The 25,280-nt window shown below is 42.2% G+C and overlaps 1 protein-coding gene across 1 annotated transcript in view; it reads right to left on the bottom strand.

The window, feature by feature from the left end:
• CAMK1D (calcium/calmodulin dependent protein kinase ID) overlaps positions 1-25,280 on the bottom strand; it is a 153,102-nt gene that overhangs the window by 5,301 nt on the left and 122,521 nt on the right. Inside the window, exons 4-10 of the mRNA XM_026667849.2 lie at positions 24,512-24,650; positions 19,651-19,777; positions 10,443-10,518; positions 8,892-9,004; positions 7,069-7,147; positions 3,350-3,437; positions 1,688-1,829 (exon numbers count right to left, since the gene is read on the bottom strand). Of these exons, the coding sequence (XP_026523634.1) occupies positions 1,688-1,829; positions 3,350-3,437; positions 7,069-7,147; positions 8,892-9,004; positions 10,443-10,518; positions 19,651-19,777; positions 24,512-24,650 (764 nt within the window). The remainder of the gene's footprint in view (positions 1-1,687; positions 1,830-3,349; positions 3,438-7,068; positions 7,148-8,891; positions 9,005-10,442; positions 10,519-19,650; positions 19,778-24,511; positions 24,651-25,280) is intronic.

The raw sequence follows: 25,280 nt of genomic DNA, 5'->3' as shown, positions 1-25,280 counted from the left end.
AGAATAGTGATGGTGGAGCCCAGACTCCTCCCCTGAAGATGTATTTAGATACTGAATTCCAAAATGGGAATAAATCTTCAGGTATTTGTGACATGAATTCCCCAAGGGGCTGCCTTGTTGACCATCTCTAAAACACCATTCTCTCCCTCTAGAGAGGAAACGACATTTGGTGATAAGAGACAGTTGGATTCTATTGATAAAAATGTCAGGGATGTGATTCAAGCCAGCCACTTGGGAGTCAGGCTGAACTTTGGTGAACAACTTGGTTTGGCTGTGGGACCAAAACCTGAGCTCCAGGAAATTCAGACCACCAGGCTCCAAATATAATATTCTTTTCAGAGGAAGACAAGCCATCTCCAGGGCTGCATTATTATGGAGGCAAAAATATCTAAAGAATGGTTGCTGGAATTGGAGATGTCTAGTTTAATGAAGAGAAGGAGGACATGATAGCAGTCTTCCAATATCTCAGGGGCTGCCCCAAAGAAGACGGAGTCAAGCAATTCTCCAAAGCACCACAAGGACAGCACAAGAAGCAAAGGATGGAAACTCATCAAGGAGAGAAGCAAGCTAGAACTAAGAAGAAACTTCCTGACGGAACAATTAATCAGTGGAACGACTTGCCTCTAGAAGTTGTGAATGCTCCAAACCTGGAAGTTGTTATTATTATTGTTCTCACTGTCAGGACATTTCTCCTTAGTTCCAGGTTGCTTCTCTCTTTGATTAGTTTCCATCTGTTCCTTCTTGTCCTGCCTTCAGGTACTTTGGAGAATAGGTTGACTCCCTTCTTATTGGGGGCAGCCCCTCAAGTATTGGGACACTGCTATCATACCATCCCTAATCCTTCTTTTCTCTAGACTAGACATACCCTGTTCCAGCAACCGTTCTTCATACGTTCTTCATACATGCGTTCTTCATATATTCCAGCCTCCAGGCCAGTGGTGGGATTCAAATCTTTTTACTACTGGTTCTGTGGGTGTGGCTAGGCGGGTGTGGCCATGTTATTAGGTGGGCGTGACTTTTTTTGCAGCAACACTCCCACCCCATTTTTGGGGGCCTTCCTGGCCTCAGGGGAGCCTCTGGGGGGTGTATTTGCTCCCAGGAAGCTTCCCTGGGGCCCAGGAAGACAAAAAATGGATGGGACTGCTTCCTGGGCCTCAGGGAAGTCTCCTGGGTGAAGCAGTAAGAAGTGAGGGGAATCTAGGCACAGCTGATTGTTGTGAGGTTAAAAAAAAAGAAAGAAAGAAATACCTTAAGGAGTGACTGGGCAAGTGAGCATCAGATGGACTGGGTGAGCAAGCATTGGGCATCGGGCAGGTGGGGCAAGTGAGTGACCGGTGACCGGGCAACTGGGTTGGGGACATGGCCAGCCAGAAGTTACTACCGGTACAGAAACCCATGCCAAATCCTTGCTACCAGTTCGTGTGAACCGGTGCGAACCGGCTGAATACCACCACTGCTCCAAGCCCTAATAATCTTTGTTGCTCTTCTCTGCATTCTACACAGAGTCTCAACATCCTTCTTTTATCATGCTGAAGATAGTTAACGTTGTGCAGAAGATGGCCAATATTATAGGTAGCAGGAGGTGATCAATATTGGATTAAATAATTGATGATCAATATTGGATTAAATAAACCTTGCCCCAAGCCCCTGGTTTAATGCCTACACCTGCTCCACGCCATGTACTTACACTCTTTTCTGGATGCGCCATCTGGGAGCGGGTTGGCCAGACTAACATTGTTAGATACACTAATGTTGGAGCCACTATCCAAACTGCTGCCAAGATGTAACCGCCGCATGTGCCTCACCACGGCGGTGGCGTTAAAAGCTTGCTGGAAAAGAAGAGACAAAAGAAGTGACTTTCAGGAATTTTGGAGAAAGAGAAGGAACACGGCTGTCAGGGTTCCGACGGATGCCCTAATTAATTCATGAGCCTCGAGCCAAGTTTGAAAAGAAATCCAATTATTTAGTAGGAGCAACATGTCGGCACTACTTTTCCCAAGTGCAGTTGGCTCTGCCCTACATAATTTTCTGCCCACGCAGGCTGTGGAAAACATGCCTCTCCAGCTGGGCTTGGTAACTTCAGACACAATCTGGAGAAAGATATGCGTGGAATGTGCTTCTGGTCATTTCAACCAAACTGCTCCATCAGATCTCCCCCTCTCCTTCTTATGGCAACTCGAGACCAAACCAGGAATGCTTTACAAGTTGACAAGGGTGCTACTACAGCTTTAGAATATCTACTCTCCCAGCATATCGGATCGCTGAAGATACACTCCCGTTGAGAAATGACAAATACTATGGTTGAATACTGGCAGTCTTTGATTTACAACCATTTGTTTAGGGACTGTTCAAAGTTACAAAGGCATGGGGGAAAAAGTGAGTGAAGACCATTCCTCACATTTATAGTCATTGCCGCATCCCTACTGTCATGTGATCATAACTCAGGCACAAATACTCAGAACGTATTTGCAATGAAGAAAATATTAGAATGTGTGGAAATGAATGGGTTAACACTTGCAATTAAAGAGAAGGAACAAACTGAATATTATATGACATTGGAATCATTTTATCAATGGTTAGAGAAGAAATATGAAAGTTAGAAACAGAAGACTAGAGAAATAAGATCGTATGCTAATAGAAGTCAACAAAATGAGGATTGTTATAATGATTAGATATATGATGTATATCAGTAATAAGCTAAGAGTAGAGAATTAATACTAATGTAAATGACTATGGCTGGAAACTTTGGTTATTGTTGCACAAGATATTTGTACCCAGATGACACACCATTTAAATGGAAGGTGGATTGTTTGTTTTGTTTGTTTCAAATAAAAAAAAATGTAATTAAAAATGTATCTGCAATGGTCATAGCATCCTGAGGTCACATGATTGCCATTGGCCACCTTCTGTCATGCCCCTGTCAAAATCTGATTTAGAGGTAGAGGCCGAGCAGCTAATAGGGAGTGTGAGTGTGAGTGTGGCTCCATTGGCTGTGGAGGAAACTGGGGAAGGGCAAAGTCCGGCTGGGCAGAGCAGGGGAGAGGTAGAGCAAGGGAGAGGGAATTCAGAGGAAGACCCAGGCCCACCTGCTCTTCATCCTAGGGCATGCAGGGAGGAATGGAGAAGAGAGCAACGTGAGTTGTGTGGCTTATGGGGGAGGAAAGGGCCCTGATTCCCTTCATTAGCTGCAGCTGGGAACACAGTGTATAAAAAAGGCAAGCTACGTGCAGCAGGCTGTTGGGAGCAAACGTGACTTTATCTTGTATCGTCATGGCTTATCTGTGTTCTTGTCAGTCAATCAGTCAGTCAGTAGGTCTTCTACAACAATATAAACCACCTGAGAACTTACTCTCCATTTGCTTTTTGCAAAATTCTTGCGAATCTGAGCGCTGACAGACTCGTGGATATTTTTGTTGAGGGCTGTGTCACCGGCGATCCTGAAAAATAAAAATAAAATAAAGATGTTTGATGAAGTCCTTGTTTTTGAGAGTTTACAACTGTAGGAACGTTCCTTGTCATTCTTACTGAAACAAGAATGAAATCCAACTCCACATTTTTATCAACAGGTTCAGTAAGAAGATAGCTGCCCTAATAGTTAGCAAGGAAACTCCGAATGAAATGCAGTGGTGCGTTTTATTCTTGGGTGAAAACAAATTCCATCGTTTTCCATAAGATGAGCCTCAGGAAAGCTCTCTGAGGACCTCTGCCAGCCAGCAGGATTAAATTTAGTGAAGGACCAAACTCATGTAGCTTATCACTTGACTCTCAAAATTGTCTCATCTTTGCCTTGATGTGGCATTCACCCAGTTGGAAGTACTGACACCCTTCTGGGTATCAGAGTAGTCCAGGGGGTCTCCCACCTTAGCAACTTTAAGACTTGTGGACTTCAACTCCCAGAAGCTTTGCTGACTAAGGAATTCTGGGAGTTGAAGTCCACAAGTCTTAAAGTTACCAAGGTTGGAGACACCTGGACTAGGTCATGGTTGATCTGGAAGGAGACCCTTGAACAGAAATCCTGATTCTGGACAGGGGCTACATGCTCAAGTTTTCTACCTATGAAGATCATGAACTGACTGAGATATAGACCATTTCTTTCATCTCTCTTCTCAAGTTGCCTTGTTATCTGCTGTTGAAGCAATTCTCTGAGGACTTTTGAGATGAAGAGAGAGGTTCTGGAAGGGGGGACTTCAGAGAGCCTTCACTGCATCATAGATGACAGTCTGCAAGGAGTATCAATCCTTCCATTCCCCACCATCCAGTCACAAATAAACTTCCAAGTGGCCTCAACGTCTCTCTAAAAGGATGCAAATGACCAGCAGTCTGCAAGGAGTATCAATCCTTCGGTTCCCCACCATCCTGTGAGAGTTGAAGAAGCTTTTTGGATGAGAAGCAAAATGTTCTCAAAGAAAAACCAGAAAGTCCAGTTGCCTCTTGAAGAAAGCACCTTTGGGACAACCAGGACCTGGATGACTGAGAATCTCCATGGACAAGAGCAAAGTTGATTTCTTCAGGGACTATCAGGCACAAAGAATGAGGATATGTTAAATTGCAGTTCAGACCATGTATTGCTCAAGTCTACACACAAGAATCTAGTCAACTAAAGTTCAACGCTAAATTGGCGCCAGGTAAGGTAAGTCAACTGAATTCAAGAGGAGCTGGATTTAGACCATTTGTGGCAATGTAATGGCTGATGATTTGTTTAACTCCTTCCCAGCTCTGCCTGCTCTTCTCCTACAGAACCATGCTTTCAGATTCCCAAACCAGCTTACAACTCCATGGCTTCCTGGCGGCTAATAATCTCCCATTCGAATATTCCACAGGGCTGATTATACTTAGCTTTCTAGGTGAGCCAATGTGGCTTAGATCTTGCCAAGGAAAACATCTGGCCCAGAAGAGATATCTAAGCTTGGATTTTATTGTGGATGGGTCAGTGGAAAGTCTTGGCACATCTTCAGTCAGCCACTTGCTGAACATCAGGACGTTTTCTTTCCTTCCATAAACAAAAGGACCCAAGCTCTCTTTTAACAGCTTCCTGTCAAAATTGGTCAGGTCAAACTTTTCTGGTCTTGCTTGGTAAATGAGAGGGAAGATCTCCATAGTCCTCAACCAGCAGAAGTTCAAAGTTGGCCTTCTCCCTTCAAAGTATCTTCTGTGCTTGACCAGTTGACTTATTCTTCGTTCTTCTGCTTCCTTATTTGTGTTGGTGGGACATCCTCAAAACCAGAGTACTGTATGTGGTTTAGATTTTTATCAAGAGAAGTAAGGAACATTTGCAGCCAGTGAGGAAGGATACATGGAATCTGACCAGTAAAACACAGACCGGAGAAGGTAGGCTACACTTAAGATTTTGTCCTTCATGGCAAAGATTTAAGATACTCAAAGCAACTCGTTAAATGTTCTGTGGTGTAATTTAAATCAATGAGCCCTCACTGCTTAATGGAATGGAAACTCTAGAGCAAACTTTAAAGGGGCATCCAGGAAAAATAGCAGAAATAGCAAGTACTACTGGGTGTAGTTCCCAGTCAGCTAGCCCCAGCATTGCATATTAAAATAATCAGATGTTTGCTTCACATCATCCAATAATTCTGGATTAAATCTAAAGAAGGGGTTTCCCTCTATGCTGAATCATAAAATGTTCTCCAAAAAACTAACAAGGGAGCCTGATGTCTATGGAGATTCTCAGTCACCCTCCACCATTCAGTCAGAACTGAAGAAGCTTCTTGGATGAGAAGCGAAAACTCTTCAAGGAAAAAACAAAGGAAGTCTGGTTGCCTGTTGAAAAAGCATCTTTGGGGCAACAGATCTTGATGCTCATTGAAAGGGGCTGAGATTATTATTATTTTTTTCTCCATTGTCATCCCCCCCCATAGCTTTGTTTTTCTTAGAGGTTATCAACCTGCTTCCCTGGTCTTTCTAAACATACAGGAGTTGAATTGGATTTTTTTTTACTACAGGGGTCCAGGGGTGGGATTCAAAAATTTCAACAACTGGTTCTCTGCCTGGTTGCTGGGTGGGCGTGGCCATGGTGGGCGTGGCTTTCTGGAACTTCCAGGCGGCCTATTTTTCGCCCTCCCCGGGCTCCAGAGGCTTTTCTCAAGCCTCCGGGAGGGCAAAAACAACCTCCCCCGGGCTCTGGATGCCCTCTGGAGGCCAGAAACAGGCCCATTTCCAGACTTCCAGAACTTCCGAGAGGCCCATTTTTCACCCTTCCTGGGCTCCGGAGGCCTTTCGGAAGCCAGAACCAGGCCCGTTTCTGAAGTACTGGAACTTCTAGGAGGCCCATTTTTTGCCCTCCCCAGGTCCCGAGGCTTTCCTCGAGCCTCTGGAAGGAACAGCCTTCCCTGGGCTCCAGATTCCCTCTGGGGGACAGAAACGGGCCCGTTTCTGGACTTCTGGAACTTCTGGGAAGCCCATTTTTTGCTCTTCCAGAGCCTCCACACTTACCTGCATCCAGAACGGGTCACATGGAGGCTCCAGGAAGGGGTAGGGTGGGGTAGGTAGAGCCAGCTGGTCCTTGCAACTACTGATTCAGAGAGCCCGATGTAAAATTAGAATCCGGTTTGTCTGAACCGGTCTGAATCCCACCCCTAATGTTAATTCAGTGGGGAAAGAATACCTGAATGTTTTTTTCCATTACAAAGAGAGAGAGAGAGAGAGAGAGAGAGAGAGAGAGAAGAAGAAGAAGAAGAAGAAGAGTGAACACAAAAGGAATTGAGAGTCACGATGAGGATGGCAGATTGACGTTTCCCTTGGAAGCACATCACAAATTTTCCTTTACGGTGAAGCGAAAGAGCATTCAATTTTTCGGTCCTTCAATTTTCCATTAAAAATCTCCTCTCTGTTTGCCCAGACTGAACCTCAGATCTATGTGTGCTGTCCAACTGCCATCAGGGTTGCCTGGAGCTTTAAATCCAAGTTTGGTTTGGGCTTTGATATTATAATTAAATTTTCAGTGCCTTCTCTTTCGTCTCCAGTATTTTGCCTTTGTGATCTTTCCCCAGGGACAAATGAGACTGGAATTTATGAACACGACAACTGATGGGGAATAAAAAAAAAAACCCAGCTTACCATGGGTGACGGGCAGCCTGTTCGCAGGTATATCTTTTATTGGGATCTTTCTCCATCAGGTTCCGAATAAAATCTTTCGCTGGGAGAAAGGAAAACAGCAGAAAGAAAAATGGCATTTGGTACTCAAAGGAACAAAATGGCCCAGCGGTATTGATAAAGGCAGCCTCCTTTATAGAGGGAATTACATTCATAATCGATTCAACGCATTGATTATGTAATAAAGCTTGGCTCAAACCCCAGCTCGCTCTCATGATTCCTACAGCTAGTATTTTACTTGCACAATTGCTATTTGCGGGTTTCTCAGACCAGAAGATTTATCTGGGTTTATTAACTGGAGACTGAGAATTGATTCACATAATAATATAACAGAATAACAGAGTTGGAAGGGACCTTGGAGGTCTTCTAGTCCAACCCCCTGCTCAGGCAGGAGAATGGTTGTCTAATCTCTTCTTAAAGACCTCCAATGATGAAGCACCCACAACTTCCAGAAGCGAGCAGTTCCACTGGTTAATTGTTCTCACTGTCAGGAAATTTCTCCTTAGTTCCAGGTTGCTTCTCTCCTTGATTAGTTTCCATCCATTGTTTCTTGTCCTGCCCTCTGGTGCTCTGGAGAATAACTTGACTCCCTCTTCTTCTTTAGGGCAGCCCCTCAAATATTGGAACGTTGCTATCATGCCCCCCGCCCCTAGTCCTTTTCATTTCATTCATAAACTAGACCCGTGGTGTATCAGCCGGTTCGCACCAGATCGAGCGAACCGGTAGCAAGAATTTGGCGTGGGTCGCGGGCTGGCCACGCCCCCGACCGAGTTGCCCTCCCGCCTGATGCTCGCTCACCCCACCCGTCTGACATTCACCTAAGGGATTTTTTTTTCCCCTCCCGATAATCAGCTGTAGATAAGATCAGCTGTGCTGGGATTCCCCTTGCTGAGGCCCAGGAAGGCAAAAAAATGGAGGGATGAGTTCAGCCCACCCCCTCCATTTTTTGCCTTCCAGACCACCAGAGGAGCCTTAGGTGAACAAATACGCCCCCCCCAGAGGCTCTTCTGAGGCTAGGAAGCTCCCAAAACGGAGCTTGGAGGGGTGCTGCGTGCCCCTCTCATGCTCTGTTTTTTTTCCTTCCTGAGCTTTAGAAGAGTTTTAGGGGAGCAAAAATGTCCCCAGAGGCTCCTCTGAGGCTAGGAAGCTCCCCAAAATGGGTGGGGGGGCTGCAAAAAATAAAAGCCACACCCACCCAGTCACATGGCCACACCCACCAAGCCACACCCACAGAACCGGTAGTAAAAAAATTTGAATCCCACCACTGAGCTAGACACACACAATTCTTTATATGTTTTAGCCTCCAATCCCATAAACATCTTGGTTACTCTTCTCTGCACTCTTTCTAGTGTCTTTTCTTTACATTTGTGGCGATCAAAACTGGATGTAGAATTTCAAGTGTGGTCTTATAAAGCACCTCATGTGATCTTGATTTGATCCCTCTATTAATGGAGCCTAGAACTGTATTGGCTTTTTTGGCAGCTGCAGCTGCACCATATTAGAAAAAAAAAATTAAAAAGGAGAGGTGGAAAAGCAGGGAATAGTGACTGTTCCACAGGAGGAATTGAGTTGTACACTAAGCCTAGGTTTCCCAACCTTGGCAAGTTTAAAGTGTGTGGACTCCACCCCCCAGAATTCCCCAGCCAGCATATGTGTAATATCATATCACACCGCCCCCACCCCCAACCCACAGCAGCTCTGAATAGGGAAACTATTCAGGAAAACTACAAGGGAAAATGCAAGCTAAAATTGTTGGTATCAGGGAATGATCCCGACTTGTTTCTTACCAGATTCAGAGATATCGTCCCAATAGGGAGAGTCAAATTCATATTCTGCTTTCAGAATTTGCTCAAACAGCTTGGAGTCATTTTCGTCATAGAATGGAGGGTAGCCACAGAGCCTGAAACCCAAAAATTAAAAATTATTTTTTAACAAATTAAAAATGCGCTAAGTCACAGGGATACTGGAGGAAGCAAGGTGGCAATCATTTCAAAATTTGAGAATTGATAGGATTCTGTTCCTTAGATTGAATCCAAGATAGAAGTGGGATTCAGCCGGTTCTGAACCGGTAGCAGAAATTTTGAGTAGTTCAGAGAACCGGCAAATCCCACCTCTGACTGGCCCTGCCCCCATGTATTATCCGCCTCCCATTGAGTCCCAGCTGATTGGCTGGGTCTCCTTTGGTTGCCCTGCACAGGAGAACAGAGCTGGAAAGCAGGTTAGTGGGTTGGGGAGGGAATGGAGATTTTGGAGTATCCTTTCCCTGCCACGCCCACCAAGCCACGCCCACAGAACCGGTAGTAAAAAAAATTTGAATCCCACCACTGATCCAAGAGATCTCTTATGAGCATATCTGGTTCTGATACACCTACAAAGATTTTTGTTTTGAGCTTTTCAAGCATCCAAAGAGACACCCAGATACGGCGTATTCCTCCAACGTGTTAATGAATCTTTTTTTTTTAAAGATTAGGAAGAGATTAGAAATGTAAGAAATATCTTGTTTTATGTCTATGGAAATTCTCAGCCATTCAGGTCTTAGTTGTCCCAAAGGTGCTTTTCCCCCAAAAAGGCAACTGGACTTTCTTGGTTTCTCTTTGAAGACGTTTTGCTTCTCGCCCAAGAAGCTTCTTCCATTTCATCCTCCACCATTCTGTCAGAACCGAAGAAGCTTCTTGGATGAGAAGCGAAAGGTCTTCAAGGAAAACCAAAGTGTGGTTGTCTTTTGAAAAAGCAGATGTGGGGAGACCCGGCTCATAGAATTGTCAAGAGTTGGACACGATTGAATGGATAACATTGTCATCATTATTGGATCTTCCATTTCATATTTCCATAGCTTGGTGCTAAACTAAATTTCTATTCAATATGGTCTCACTCATGACCTGTTCCAACCTGGATGCTCCCAATAAAAGTGTCAGGTTCCAAGTAATGCAATCATCATAAAACAAACTCAGAGGCATTGTAATTCCTCAAAGAACTATTTTATTTAATCACACATCTTGGCACTAACTGGTGGAAGCCAGTACTTGAAAGTTTCCCGGGCTTCCATGTCACTATAACTAAAAGGTTCTCATTTTTCCAAAACAATAAGTCACATTGTCCAACCAGGATATAAAATAGTTTCCTGGCAACTTTGCTCCTCTTTTCTCTGGCCAAGCAGCAATTGGAATGCAGCTGACTCATCACTCAGCTATATTGTTTTGGCTGGAGCTTCCTCCACCTCAGGTCTCCCTCCCTTCCAGTCCTCAAGTGTGTCAAAGTGAATTCACAGATTCCATCACCAAATTAAATTCAGGCTTGATAAAAAGTTCATTCCAGAGTAGATTTGTGATACTACTTACAGAATATAGGCAATCACTCCAATGGACCAGCAGTCTACTGCTTTGCTGTAGGGTTTCTGGGCAAGGACTTCAGGAGCTGCAGGAAGGAAAGAGGAAGGGAGAAAAATCAATCAACGAGAGAACATTCAATGAAACTGGCCAACATCCAACCAAGAACTCAAGGCGTGCTCACTGCAGCATGCCCTCCACTCTGTCCAATTGCCAACGTGCAAGAGATGGAGAGAACAGACAAACTCTGAAGTCTTTCTTTCCTTTCCATATCTGTGCACATGGAATTCTGGGTGCAAGCAACAGATACAACAACAACAATGAAGTTCCAAATCTTTTTTTTCCAACTCATGATCTAGTCATTGTAAAAGAAAGAAAAAAACCAGCTTTCAATTTTATGTTAGTTTTAAGAATCTTTTGCTTTATACAATGAATCTGAGCCCAATTCTCTCTCTTCCCTTTCCTTTCACACTTCCCTTCCTTCCCTTCCTTCCTTCCCCTCCCTTCAATTCCCTTCCCTTTTTCCTTCCTTCCTTCTCTTCCTCTTCCCGTTCCAGATATGGGGTTCTTTTGAAACCAAAGAAGGAATAGAATATAATCAGGGTCCACAAAAGAGGGGCAAGAATGATGTGGAAGATGGAAGCTAATAAGACCACTGCATCTAAAATGAGCAGGAGTTAAGAGTTGACTATTTGATAAGGGGGGAGGGAATGAAGAATCAGGATGGAATCAGGAACTGGAACCAGTAAATTCCAGTTCAGAAAATGTTATTGCTCATGTTTATACACACAAGAATCTGGGTCAGGGTCAGCACTAAATTGGTGCTTGATAAGAGTCAACAGAATTCAAGATAGGCTGCACTGACTTAGAGCATTTGTGGCCAAGTAACGATTCTAAGCTAAGTCCTCTCTTGACGCCGCCCCCAGTCCCTGCCTTTTCTTCTCCTACAGGAAGCCATCCAATTGTTAATGGATATGAGCCACTCTGATTGCCTTCTTTTGGCTTCATCCCCATTGCTCTCTGTTTGAAACATTCCTTTATTTTTAAATGGTGAATCATACCGACACCCTCGTAAATCAACATCTGACAATTCAGTGGACTGTTAATAAAAAGAGGAGAGTGGGGAGGGAAGGAAGCCTCCTCATGAAAACCAGACACAAATCTTTGGGAAAGTTAGAAAAGAGGTGATTTATTCTAATTTAGTGAGTGGTTGGAATCTGGATAATTTTTCAATAGATAGGCAGGATACCTGGCTCTTTGCTATATGAAAGTTGGGGGTGGGAATCATGTCAAATCCCACACAGAGAGGTATGGCATAATCCAACAGGCAGATTTATCTGTGTTAAGAGCTTAAAAGAAACTTGATACTTATTCCTTGCAGATAGATTCTATATATTCCTTCCTACTGCCCCTGAGCCTCAGGGCCTCAATATTTCATAAAGCTAACACATCTAAAGTACAAAGGTCCATGAGGTCAATTTTGAGGAGAGAACTTGAATCCCCATAGACCAGTGTTTTCCAACCTTGGCAACTTTAAGATGTGTGGACTTCAACTCCTTGAGATGTTTCTCAACGTTGGCTATTGTAAGATGAATGGACTTCAACTCCTTGAGATGTTTCTCAACATTGGCTATTGTAAGATGGGTGGACTTCAACTCCTTGAGATGTTTCTCAACATTGGCTATTGTAAGATGGGTGGACTTCAACTTCTTGAGAAGTTTCTCAATCTTGGCAATTGTAAGATGGGTGGACGCCAACTTCTTGAGAAGTTTCTCAATCTTGGCGGCTTTAAGATGGGTACACTTCAACTGCTAGAATTCTCCAATCAGCGTTGCTGCGGAATTCTGAGATTTGAAGCCCACAAATCTTAAAGTTGTCAAAAGTTGAAAAACCACCACCCTAGGCCTAGACTAACACCTGGAACCCCGTGTCTATGGAATAGGATGAATCTGCTCATGTATTATTTGCATCTTTGCTCCTAAGTCAGGAAAAAGACTTAAACAGATCGGAAAGGCTTAGAAAGATTGGAAAACAGATCTTTTAGCAGAAAATTGGGAAAAAACTTGTCCCTGAATGGAACTTTGAATTTGACATATAATTTGAACATGGTTGGGGGTTAAGGAAGCCTCCATCTTTGCATAAGCACATCTGCATCATAATAATAATAATAATAACAACAACAATAATAATAATAACAACTAGTGATTTGTGATACAAAACCCAGCATAGTTATCTTGTTTGTTGTGTACACTGACATTTTTTTGTGTATAATATTAATTTTTGTGTATAATAATATTAATCAGTTCTGAAAGTGTTTGAATTGGCTCAGTATTTGTACATCTCTTGCCTACCAAAAGTGCTAACTTTAAAAAATTTGCTGGAGGAAATGAACATACAAGGGGGGAGGGGAACAGATATTTTTGCTACAAGATCTCATTCTATCTTCCTCAGAAAAGGGACTGGACTGGATGTATTTTGTGCTCTTCCATTCTTCTGACCATTTTTATATCATAAGAAAGACAGTAATTTATGCAAGGGCCATTCTCAGTAATAAACATCCCTGAATAAAATCGAGATAAAGAATGTGAGCAAATGGGGAAAAAGCAAAGTGTTTGATTCAGAGACCAGAGTGAAGATACAGCCCTGGCCGGCAAAAGGAAATTATAACTGCGGTAGAGGTTATCTTAGACACTGCTCATTATACCGTGCAAGTTTTTTTTTTTTAATAATGAATTTCTTTGTCAGCAGTATTTTGGCAAGAAAGAAATGTGGTGAAATTGCCTGTCAAAACGAAAGGGCGAACCTGCAGGAAGAAAATCAAAAGGTCCAGCAAGGTTCTGCTGAAATACAAATGATTGGCATCCCTCTACACTTTGGGGGTGGTGGTGGAGGATTGGAGCACACCTGAGAACAGGATGGTTGAATGCCAGCAAATGTCAAAAAATGAGAATACATCCATCAAAGGTGCAATTCGATGGAAATACCATCCGAAAGTATTTTATGTCAACTATGCAATTATGTTTTAAAAAGTCTCCCAAACTACGAAATCCGTTAACTTAAAAAAGTAAGACTTTTAAAAAGGGAGTGTGTGACTTGGTAGAGCTCGATCAATAATAGAGGGAAAAGTATATAATTATCCATGTTTTCCTGAAAATAAGACCCTGTCTTATATATTTTTTGCCACCGAAAAAGGCACCAGGTCTTATTTTCGGGGGACGTCATCCACTGACGAACCTCACTTGCGTGCGTCGGCCCTGGCCTCCTTTTCACTGTCTGAGGCCTTCAGGAACGTCTTCTTCTGTGGCCAGCAAGCCTTTCCTGAAGGCCTCTGCAGCCAATAACAGAGCTCTGGATCGATCCTGAACTTTGTTCTCAGCTCCAGAGGCCTTCAGGAAAGCCTTGTCAGCTGGGCTGCAGAAGAAATGGGCCGGCAAAGCAGGTGTCGGGGTGTGCGAGGCCTGGCTACAACTGTCCATAGGTAAGTAGTAGGGCAGCTCCACACATACACCATCCTCACCCTAGCTTAATTTTTACCTGTCCATTCTGGAGTGGGCGGGATCTTAATTAGGGCTTATTTTGGGGGTAGGGCTTATATTGGGCACTGGTGTAAAAATCAAGCTAAGACTTACTTTCAGGGTAGGTTGTATTTTCGGGGAAACAAAGTAATAACTGTAAATGAAAGATAATCTTCTAAATTACAAGCAGTTCTTGACTTACAACATTTATTTAGTTTTTCACAGTGACGCTCTTTGCAGGGTTCCCATGATCACATGATCCAAACTCAGATGCTTGGCAACCACCTCATATTTTTGACTGTTGCAGTGTCCTGAGGTCATGTGATCCCCTTTGGGGACCTTCTGACCAGCAAGGTCAGATGGGGAAGCCAGATTCACTTAACAACCGGGTGACTAACTTATCAACTGCAATGATTTGCTTAACGACCATGGCCAGAGAGGCTGTAAAATGGGAGAAAATTCACTTAACAACTTAGAATAACTCGATGGCCACTTTGAATTGACATAATCGGCCTACATTAAAATGAAATTTTGTTGCATGCAGTCGTCAAAGGCCTCACCTCCAATCGATGCGACATAAACACAACAAAATAAATAAATACCAAATTATGCATACATCCAGATATATTATATGACACGGAGAAAGAAACGTCTCACTTAGCAACATCAGCTTTGGGCTCCATTGTGGTCACAAATCAAGGAATAACTGTAGTTTCTTTTCCTGAAATGGCCTTTTTATTGGAGAATATAAGCAGAATGTCAGCATTCTGGCAGTGACCCCCATTTAAATCATGAGTCTCGAGCCAAGCTTCCAAAACTTCAAAAGGATTTATTGGGAGTTAACATGTCCAGCACTGCTTGGCTGTAGCTGACTCTGAGACACATCATTCCTTGTCACCCTTGAACCTAGTTCCCCCCATTCCCTGGGTGTATCATCATTCATGTCCTCCAATGGGACACCTCCATAGCCCAGAGTCATCAATCATGCTCTCCAGTTAGAATTTTGCTCAGCAGAAACTTCAGTCATCTAGTTACAATCTTTGAAAACATTTATGGAATGCACTTTCAGTTTCCAAGCTGCTGCACTGCTCCCCCCTCCCTTTCTGTTGGCAACTCTAAAAAGACCAGATAAATATTTTATGAGTTGACACTGAATTTTAAAATGATTCCGTACACCAGTTGAATTTAAGCATCTGTACCATTTAATTCCGCAGCTAAAGTTCCTTATTTGTACCTAATTTGTCAGTGCCATTTAATATTTATTAACTATTTTTTTAAAAAAATACTCCCATGAATCTACACCAACCACCATTTAATTTGTCTCTGCATGGTACATAAATAGAATAGAATAGAAAATAATAGAAGAGGACACAGAATAGAATAGAATAAGATAGGATAGGATAGGATATTGGAATGAAGAATAGAATAGAATAGAATAGAATAGAATAGAATAGAATAGAATAGAATAGAATAGAATAGAATAGAATAGAAAATAAGAGAATAGAAAATAAGAGAACAGGATACAGAATAGGATAGGATAGGATAGGATAGGATAGGATAGGATAGGATAGGATAGAAATGAAGTCTTTATTGGCCAAGTGGGATTGGACACACAAGGAATTTGTCTTGGTGCAAATGCTCCCAGTATACATGAATAGAAAACCTTTTAAAGATTATACTTTGTCTCAACTTTTACTTTATTGGCCACTTAATCAAATGGTTCCTTGACCAGTCAGATGCCAAGTTACCACACCAGAAAACAAAACAAAACAAAACAAAAAAATTCTTTTTAGGGCTAGATTTCAGAGAGGTGAGGAATTTTGCCGTCTTCACTTTCAACACAAGGGTTTCAATTTATAGATGCTTTTACAATGCGGGAGATGGGCTTTCTCTCCATGAAAAGGAAAGTAAAATTATATGTCTGGGAAAATTAAGTAAATGCTGATAATTGGACGGATGTCCCTGGGACTCAAAAGGTCTACTTCTTCTGGAGGAAGAAACAGTGAGAGAAATAATCAAGGCTCTCGTTATGGGTATTGTAGCAATGGAAAAATCTTGCCAAGGGCATAATGTAAAAAGTCCAGCATCGTTGTCAAGGCTTTGTCCCACGTTGCCTGGGTAACAAGCCACAGAGGATGGAGAAGAGCTGGCAGGCACTGGAAATTAAATAAAACATAAGCCATGTTTCAACCGCTGAATAAAGTTATTGACAGCGGAGTCTATAGATCCACCCAAGTGAATGACGAGTGAAGAAGCTTGTTCAAAGAAAATTGGACACTGTATGGTGACCTCAAGGATGAGACTTCAAACTAGAATAGAGTTGGAAGGGACCTCGGAGGTCTTCTAGTCCAACCCCTTGCTTGAGCAGGAGACTCTATAGCAGGGATGAGATTCTACCGGTTCAGACCGGTTCTATAGAACCGGTTTTATGATTCTGCGCAGTTTGGAGAACCGGCAAATCGTGCCCCTGGCTGGCTCCTCCCCTCTTCACCCGCCCCTCCCCTCCCAGTCATTCCTTATCCTGCGTACACAACATTGCACAGATGCCCGACATTGCTAGCTGCATTCTCCCCTGCCCAGTCACTCCTTAAGGTTTTTTCCCCCCTCCCGATGATCAGCTTATTGTACCCTATGACTATCATTGTGTTGTACCTGAGGATTCTTGATGAATGTATCTTTTCTTTTTATGTATACTCAGTTGAGACTCTAGAAAGAGTGCTGAGAAGAGCAACCATGATGATTAGGGGACTGGAGGCTAAAATGCACAAAGAACTATTGCAGGAATTGGATATGTCTAGTACAGAGAAGAGAAGGACCAGGGATGACATGATAGCAGTCTTCTAATATTTGAGGGGCTGCTACAAAGAAGAGGGGGTCAACTTATTTTCCAAAGCACCTGAAGGCAGGACAAGAAGGAATGGATGGAAACTAATCAAGGAGAGAAGCAACCTAGAACTGAGGAGAAATTTCCTGACGTAAGGACAATTAATCAGTGGAACAACTTGCCTTCAGAAGTTGTGAATGCTCCATCACTGGAGGCTTTTCAGAAAAGATTGGACAACCATTTGTCAACAATGGTAGAGGGTCTCCGGTTTGAGTAGAGGGTTGCATTAGAAGACCTCCAACTCGGTTATTCTGGATTTTAAAGGCTGCTAGTAAAACTTCCTTTTAGGTTCATAAAATACAACTCTAGGTTAAAAAAAACAAAAACCCAGCATCTTCAATTTCTCAGCTTATTATTATTTTTTCATTGTTGTTCTCTGAAAGCTGCTGATGAAGCATTTTTCTTTGGCCATGCATTGGTGCCCAGAATAACAATGAAAATCTGGTTTCCAGCCTTTTAAAAGCTTATCTAAATGTAAATGCACAGAGTCAAAAGAGGGTAAGAAGAGGAAAGTGAGCAGCCTAGATGAGACGTGTTCGGCTATTTATACTCAGCTTTAGATTCTGCAGCTTGTGAGGACTGCGGCTTAAGGACAATGCTGGATTTGTTGAAGAAATGATCAGGGGGCTGGAGGTTAAAACATACAAAGAATGGTTACAGGAACTGGGTATAATCCAGTCTAGAGAAAAAAAGGACCAGGGGTGACATGATAGCAATCTTCCAGTATTTGAGGGGCTGCCACAAAGAAGAGGGGGTCAAAAGATTCTCCAAAACCCCAGACAAGGCAAGAAGCAATGGATGGAAACTCATCAAGGAGAGAAGCAACCTGGAATTAAGGAGAAACTTCCCAACAGTGAGGACAATTAACCAGTGGAACAGCTTGCCACCAGAGGTTGTGGTGGCTCCATCACTGGAGGTTTTTAAGAAGAGACTGGACAGCCACTTGTCCAGAATGATAGAGGGTTTCCTGCTTCAGCGGTGGGTTGGAATAGAAGACCTCCAAAATGGACTTTCCAAGTCCATTTTTCTATGTTCCATGGTTACCACTAAACCCAGCCATTCTTATTTCCTAATTAGGTCCCTTTATTATAGAATGTTTATTAATCCTTTCCAAAGCAGAAATAACTATCCCAAATCATATAATTCAAAGCTTCTACAAGGGAGAAGGATGGGTTTTCGGATCAAATGTATAATAAATCATCCATTTCTTCAAAAGCAAGCAACGGTGACCAATCTGGGTTTCCTCTCTAGACAATCTCTGGCTTTCACCCTCTGAGGTTTTGGGGAAATGGGTTTTGTATAACTCTTCGATGGGCAACCTAGAAGCAACAGCAAATCTTCTGGGAACATTTGCAGATAGTTGATCTGGTGCTTTTGTTATTCAGTGGGATGTTTCTAACATCAAAATATAGATCAGACCTAAAAGATAAAGATTCCAAGTTGATTTTCAATCTTTTGGTGATTGCAGATGTGTACTTTCTCCTCCTCCTTTTCTCCTCCTCCTTCTCTTCCTTCCCTCCTCCTCCTCCTCTTTTTCTTCCTCTTCCTCCTTTCTTTCTCCTCCTCCTCTTCTTCCTCCTTCTCTCCTCCTCTCTCTCCTCCTCCTTTTTCTCTCCTCCTGTCCTTCTCTCCTCTTCTCCTTCTTTCTCTCCTCCTCCTGCTTCTTCTTCCTCTCCTCCTCCTCCTCCTCCTCCTCCTTTCTTCCTCCTCCTTCTCCTCCTCCTCCTCCCCTCCTCCTCCTCCTCCTCCTTCCTCCCCTCCTCCTCCTCCTTTCTCCCATCTTTCTAATTTAGACAGAAATTCTTGGTTGGTTTCTTGTTGGTGGTCTCCACCAATTCGTAACAAGATTTAACTGAGCCTCTGAGCCAGAGAAGATTGGTCATGGTCTGCCATTTCAGGTAACCAAAGGACAAAGCCCATTGACCAAACCAATATTGTTACCAGAACAAATGAGTCCTTTAAGAAGAGAATTCATTTTAATAGGTATCCTAAGAGTTCAGGAAGCAGAAAGACAAAATGAGGATTTAGGTTTAAACAGAGGAAAAACATGTTTGTTTTTGTGGACATCTACCTGGGTAAAGACTAGGATTATCTTCTGGGCAGTTTTCAAAATACCAGCATATCCATCCATCTCAGACATGGGGGAAAAATATCTTTGAGCTCAAAGATAGGTTGACAAGAGGCCTTTCACAATCAATTTAATGCAAGGAAGACTAAACAGTATTCTCAATAAACCCACCTTGTATTCCATAGCTCCTGGCGCATCCTTTGGGCATGGGAACACAAAGAGAGAAACCTGGCCCTTTATAATTAATTAAAAAGTGAGATATGTTAGGGGGACCCTGTAGGGATAACCTAATGTCAACTTGTAAAACATTTCCAGGCCTGTATCCAAGTTGCCATAAGAAAGGGGGAGGTGGGAACCTGAAACAGCATACGGCAAATGAATTCAGAAGCACATTCCAACCTTATCTCAAAAAGATTGTAGCTAAGTTACTGGAGCTTTTGCCCATGAAATTCCTTAACTGCAGAATGTGATTGATGACACTCAGTGCTTAATTGGAGAATCTGATTTATGACACACCCAAGGGGAAACAGGGTCACAGGGGACTGTAAATTACGTATGCCAGAGTTGGCTTCATACAGGTCATGCCAGTATGTCGCTCTAATAAATTCTTTGAAGTTTTTGAAGTTTGGCTCGAGGCTCATGATTTAATTAGGGCGATCACTGGAATACTGACACCTACAGTAACTGGCTTTGCTAAAATAGCACACATGAGGAAATGGGGCTAATAGGCTATTTTCTAAGTCTTGCACTTACCAACGTATCCTGGGGTACCACAGGCTGTGGACATGACATCCCCTTTCCCCTCCATTTTGGACAATCCAAAATCACTGATCATGATTTTAGAGTCTTCATCCTGGCTGTAGTATAGCAGATTTTCAGGCTATAGGGAGAGTAAGAAAAAAAAACATGATGTGAGAAGGGATGATAGAAGAATATAGATTTTTGAGTCAGATAAGATCTGTGTCTACTTTGCATCTCATCCCCCCAACATAAAAATATGTTTAAAATCTTGGCTGGCCAGGGCTGCAGCACTGATTTACCTTAATAAGAAACAAAATGGAGCTAATGAGTTAAACCCAATTAAACAAAATGGAGTTAAAGAGAAATGCATCTTGAAGAGACGTGCCAGAGAGAGACTATCTTAGCAGTTGCAATGGATTAAACTACACTTACTGAAAATAATTTTCAAGTACCTTACTAAGCATGCTCTTTGCCTCGCTTCAACAGACTGAGATGATTTCTGTGTGTAGGCTCACAGCAAGAAAACAGCTAATTGGATTCTGCTAATAAAACTAATAAATTCAGCTAATAAAACAGGTAATTGAACTCTGAACTCTGAAGTGTGGATCTGGATGTTTGCCCCTGAAATTAATAATGTTAGGCTCATGGTTTGTTTGCACCTGGGTGAGACTAGATAAATGGCATTCATGGGGACTTTGCTCTCTTGTGCCCACATAGAGATTCTAGACTAAGTCCTTGTTTGACTCCTTCCCCAGGCTCAGCCAGTCTCTCTCTTACATTCCTCCTCCAATTAAATAATAACAATCAAGAAATTAGGTTTGAAAAGGAATATTGAGGAAGAACAGGTTGGATCATGTCCTTTGTAAGTGAGCCAAACATGACAATGATGGTGAAAAGATCATATAGACTGACTCTTGATATTCATCTACAGCTTGTCTGACTAGCAAAATTTGCAAGCATCTAAAATATTAAAACTGGGTAATGAAAGCAAGTATATTTGGAGGGAGGTACTGGTCTCTTTTGCTAATATTATTGGAATAAGTCAAAAGATTTCTGTGCAATTGCTAAAGGATTACATTAATTTGGAATCTGCCAATTTGTGGATCTAGGACATACTGTTCTGGATCATACCAACGTCTTTCAAAGCTTTCCGTGCCCAGAATACCTCAAACTCTTTGTGGTTTTGGCAAATTCACTTCCATCAATTGACTAAAAGGCCTCAATACTAAATTTTATGGTCTGGAGGAAAACAGAAAATTTCAGAATGCCTCCAGGGTGCTCTGCTTCCAGATTGATGAATTCTATAGATCTCTAAAATAAGTGCAAATCCAGTTCCAGAGTGATAAAGCAGCCTTTGAAATGTGCTCTTATTAATTTCATTAACATCTATGGTAATACAATGCTTTCCTTAATAGAGGCACTTCTGCTATGGCAGTTTTCAATCAATCAATTCTTATTTGTGCTCAAAGAAAAGAAGATAATCAGGTGCATTGTTACATTGGCTAGGAAGTGAGCAATTTTGCTGATTTGAGATCAATCGACATACATATTTAAATGAGAGAGAAAGAGAGGAGGGACAGAAGGAGGGAGAGAGAGAGAGGAGGAGGAGGGAAGGAGGGAGGGATGGAGAGAGAGAAGGAGAGAAAGAGGAAAAGATATTTTCAGTAACATTAGAAACAGGCTTGTCAAAACGTTTATACAAATTCCTATCATAATTTAATATATTCCTTTTACAAATGTGTGTTCCAGGCAGGGAATTCCAGGAAATGGCAAGGAATGTAATTTAATATTGCCACATTCCTTGGTCCCCAAACCAAGCTGATGTGAGGAGTTATACCACCATTTAAGGCAACAAAACATCGTATTATGTGGGGGGGCGGGGAGTGGGGCTTTGTTTAATATTCACGCGAGACAAGAACATTAAAGAGATTCACACAACTGTTATTTATGGGATCGCAATTATTTTATTGGTGTGTGTCTATGTGTGTGTCTGTGTATGTTGCATTTTTATTAGCTCTGCACCTGTCCTTGGGGAAACATGCTTTGCAATGCACGAGGGTGCTTGTGAACACCTCTTTTCTCATGGTTAAATTAGAAATGGTTTAATTTGATGGTTGTTAAAGCAGCCATGTCTTCTCCCGGGCTCCCACACTTCTGTGAAAGTTATTCTGGGCTCTGTCTACCTGTATGCACCTGTATAGCTTTTGAACAAAGTCCACCAGAAGATGCTTCAAAAGCAGCCATATATAAGAGACATGGCTGCTTTTGTTCTGGCCAAGGCTTCCTGAAACCGTAACAATCACAAGCTGTTCCCAAAAACTTTTTAAAAATTATTTCAATGGCTGTGAATTATATGCATTCACAGCCCGTAATGAGTCCCAAACAGTTTGTGAATAGTCCAAAAGAGGTCTGCCACATTCCTTCGGGATAAGGCTGATAAGCAACCCACCTTTATCACCCTTGAAATGCTGCCAATGACTAAATTGCCAATTAGCTCTACAAGGCCAAACAGAGCACAAAGTCAACATGAAGCTTCAGAGTTTAAATCGACCAGAACGAACAAAGTTGCTTCCTTCAAAGGCTCCTGTCCCTTTGCTCCTCCATTATGTCTTATGGGAGGGGCCAATCTCCTCCAAGCCTTACTCCCGAGTCGCCCCTTTTGTCTTAGCTGCCCTTGCCTTCTGGCAGCTCTGCACATGGGTGCACTGGGAACAGGCTCCCCTTGTTCCTCTGCCTCGCTGCTGTCAGATTCTGGAGGCTCCGGAATCAGCACATAACTCCCAGATGGCGCTGGCCCCATCTCTGTCTCAGACACAGGCTCTCATCTGAGTCCTCCCCAGACACTCGGACTGGCCCATGCTCCTCCCCACTGTCTGACTCTGCTGCCAGCTTCGCAGGCCACCGGTGGAACACAACAGCTTTAAAGATATCAAAATATCACCACATTATAAAAAAAGATGTTGAGAGTCTGGAAAGCATGCAGAGAAAAGCACCGAAGATGATTAGGAACCTGGAGGCTAAAACATAAGAACGCTTGCAGGAACTGGGTGTGTCTAGTCTAGTGAAGAAAAGGACTCGTGGTGACATGATAGCAGTCTTCCAACATTTGAGGGGCTGCCCAAAGAAGAGGGAGTCAAGCTATTCTCCAAAGCCCCTGAAGGCAGGACAAGAAGCAATGGATGGAAACTAATCATGGAGGGAAGCAACCTAGAACTAAGGAGAAATTTCTTAACCCTGAGAGCAATCAATCAGTTGAATGGTTTGTCTTCAGAAATTGTGGCTACTCCATCACTGGAGGCTTTTAAGAAGAGACTGGACAGCCACTTGTCTGAAATGGTAGACGGTCTCCTGCTTGAGCAAGGGGGTTGGACTAGAAGACCTCCACGGTCCCTTCCAACGCTGTTATTCTCTTGAATTATGGAGCTTCTCCTTTGGAGCGCCCTGCTATGCTTCCCCTACTTCTTACAAGTGCAATGAGAAAATTGATATATTTGAATCGATTTTTCTCCTCTGCTTAGCTCACCCTGCCTTATATAAGCAATTCCCTACAAATTCTGTTGTTTCAGCAGAAGATTGACTTAGCAAAAGGTGATACATCTAAGCCGCCTATTTTGGCTTTACACTTCAATGGCTGAGTTACCAAAAGTGCTAAGCAGTTAATGACCAAGCTGAGTGGACAAGTAATAATTTATGCACTATTATCTTTCACCCTCAAACAACCAAGAAATAAAAGGGAATTTTAAAAGTCTTGTTTTCATACCAAGGCTCCAAACTTTGACAATTACAATTGCATGTAAATTACTGTACAGGGATAAGATGGTGGATGGACAAGTAGAAAGATGTTAGAAGTGCTGTTCATTCTGTTCATATATAGCAGCGCAGAGCAAACAAAGGGCACAGCCACCATGTGCTTTACTACTCAACTATTTAACTGTAAAAGGAAACAGGAAACTCTACTTCGAACAAAAGAGAATAGGGTATATATCATAGATCCAAACTTGTAAACACGGGCATCTACTGACTGAATACTACTGTAGATGTTGCCAACAATGCATTACAACAAAAGATTAAGTTTTCCTAAAAAAATCGAAGTCAAGACTATAAGGCTCTTTAGAGTAGCTTGCATCTGTAGCCATAGAGAAACTATCACAAATATTTATTTATTTATTTGTTTGTTTGTTTATTTGATTTATGTATGGTTTTGCAACTTAATCCCAATCCTATGCTGGATTAGAATTTTGAGTTTTGTAATCCCAAATCTCTAGTGGTTATTTTCTAGATTCGAGAAGGCTCAGGTAACGTCTATCTTGTTTGGGCGTGTGCCTTTGAGTCTGTTTTGACTTCTGGCAACTGCCTGGAACTAATCCTTGCTGTTTTCATGGCAAGATTTCAGAAGTGAGTTGCCATTGCTTCCTTCCTAGGGCTGCCATTGAGTGACTGGCCCAAAGCCAGCCAGCCAGCTCTGTGACTAAGGTGGGACTAGAACTCACACTCTCCCGGTTTCTACCCAGATGCCTTAACCACTATACCAAACTGGCTCTGAGATATAGCAATGAAGAATAAGTGTAGCTCAGGGTTGCAATGAGAGGTCCTTGGTGCTCTCTGCTTTCTTGTAGACATTTCATTACCCAACTAGCACTGATGACGTTACCTAAGGTGGTAATGAAACGCCTGCGAGCAAAACAACCAAGCTCAGAGAGCACCGAGGGCCCCTCAGTCCTTCTCTTCTTCCACTCTGTAAACTCTACTCCTTCTAGCACTGATGATGTTACCTAGTTTGGTAATGAAACGTCTGCAAGAAAGCCACCAAGCTCAGAGAGCAGCAAGGGCCCCTCTGAGATATATATCTATGGTGCTATCAAATTTTAAATACCTTGAGGTCTCTGTGAACAATGCCCATCCGGTGAAGATAATAGACAGCATCCAAGACTTGTCGTATCAGAGTGCTGGCGTCCTTTTCAGTATAAAATCCTTTCTCTACGATGCGGTCAAATAGTTCACCTCCAGACACTCTGAAAAACATCACCATGTACAGCAACATTAACAGACATCTTCATTGAACAAGTTAAAGAAACAATGATAGCATGGGCCAAATTTTTGGATATGCTATAGAATTTGATTAATGGCAGAAGTTATGGGACGGGAATAAATTACAAATTGACAATATCAACAGCATATAAAGAAAATTTGTATAAGACGTTTTGCAGATGGCAATTAGGACCAGCAAAACTAGCGAAAATGTTCAAAGATAAATCAACTAAATGTTGGAAATGTCATCAAACACCAGGAACATATCACCATATGTGGTGGACTTGTATAGAAGCTAAAAGATATTGGACCAAAATACACATGGTTGGGAAAAAAATGATTAAACAACATATAGATTTGAAGCCTGAAATATGTTTATTAGGAGTGGTACCTGAAGGTCATAGTAAAGAAAAAAAAACATATTTAACATGTATTAACAGCAGCTAGAATTGTATTTGCTCATAATTGGGAAAGTAATAAGATACCGATAGAGGGAAAAGTAATTGAAAAAATATTTGAATGTGCAGAAATGAATAGATTAACATTAGAAATCAAAGAAAAAGAAGAATCTGAATATTACATAGTATGGGACTTGTTTTACCAATGGTTAGAAA

Source organism: Notechis scutatus, chromosome 6 (assembly GCF_049901735.1).
Source record: "Notechis scutatus isolate UNSWTSFEM ecotype Mainland chromosome 6, rNotScu1.2, whole genome shotgun sequence".
NCBI lineage: Eukaryota > Metazoa > Chordata > Lepidosauria > Squamata > Elapidae > Notechis > Notechis scutatus.
The sequence above is the reverse complement of the archived record's forward strand: the minus strand, read 5'-3'. Positions and strand labels throughout refer to the sequence as shown.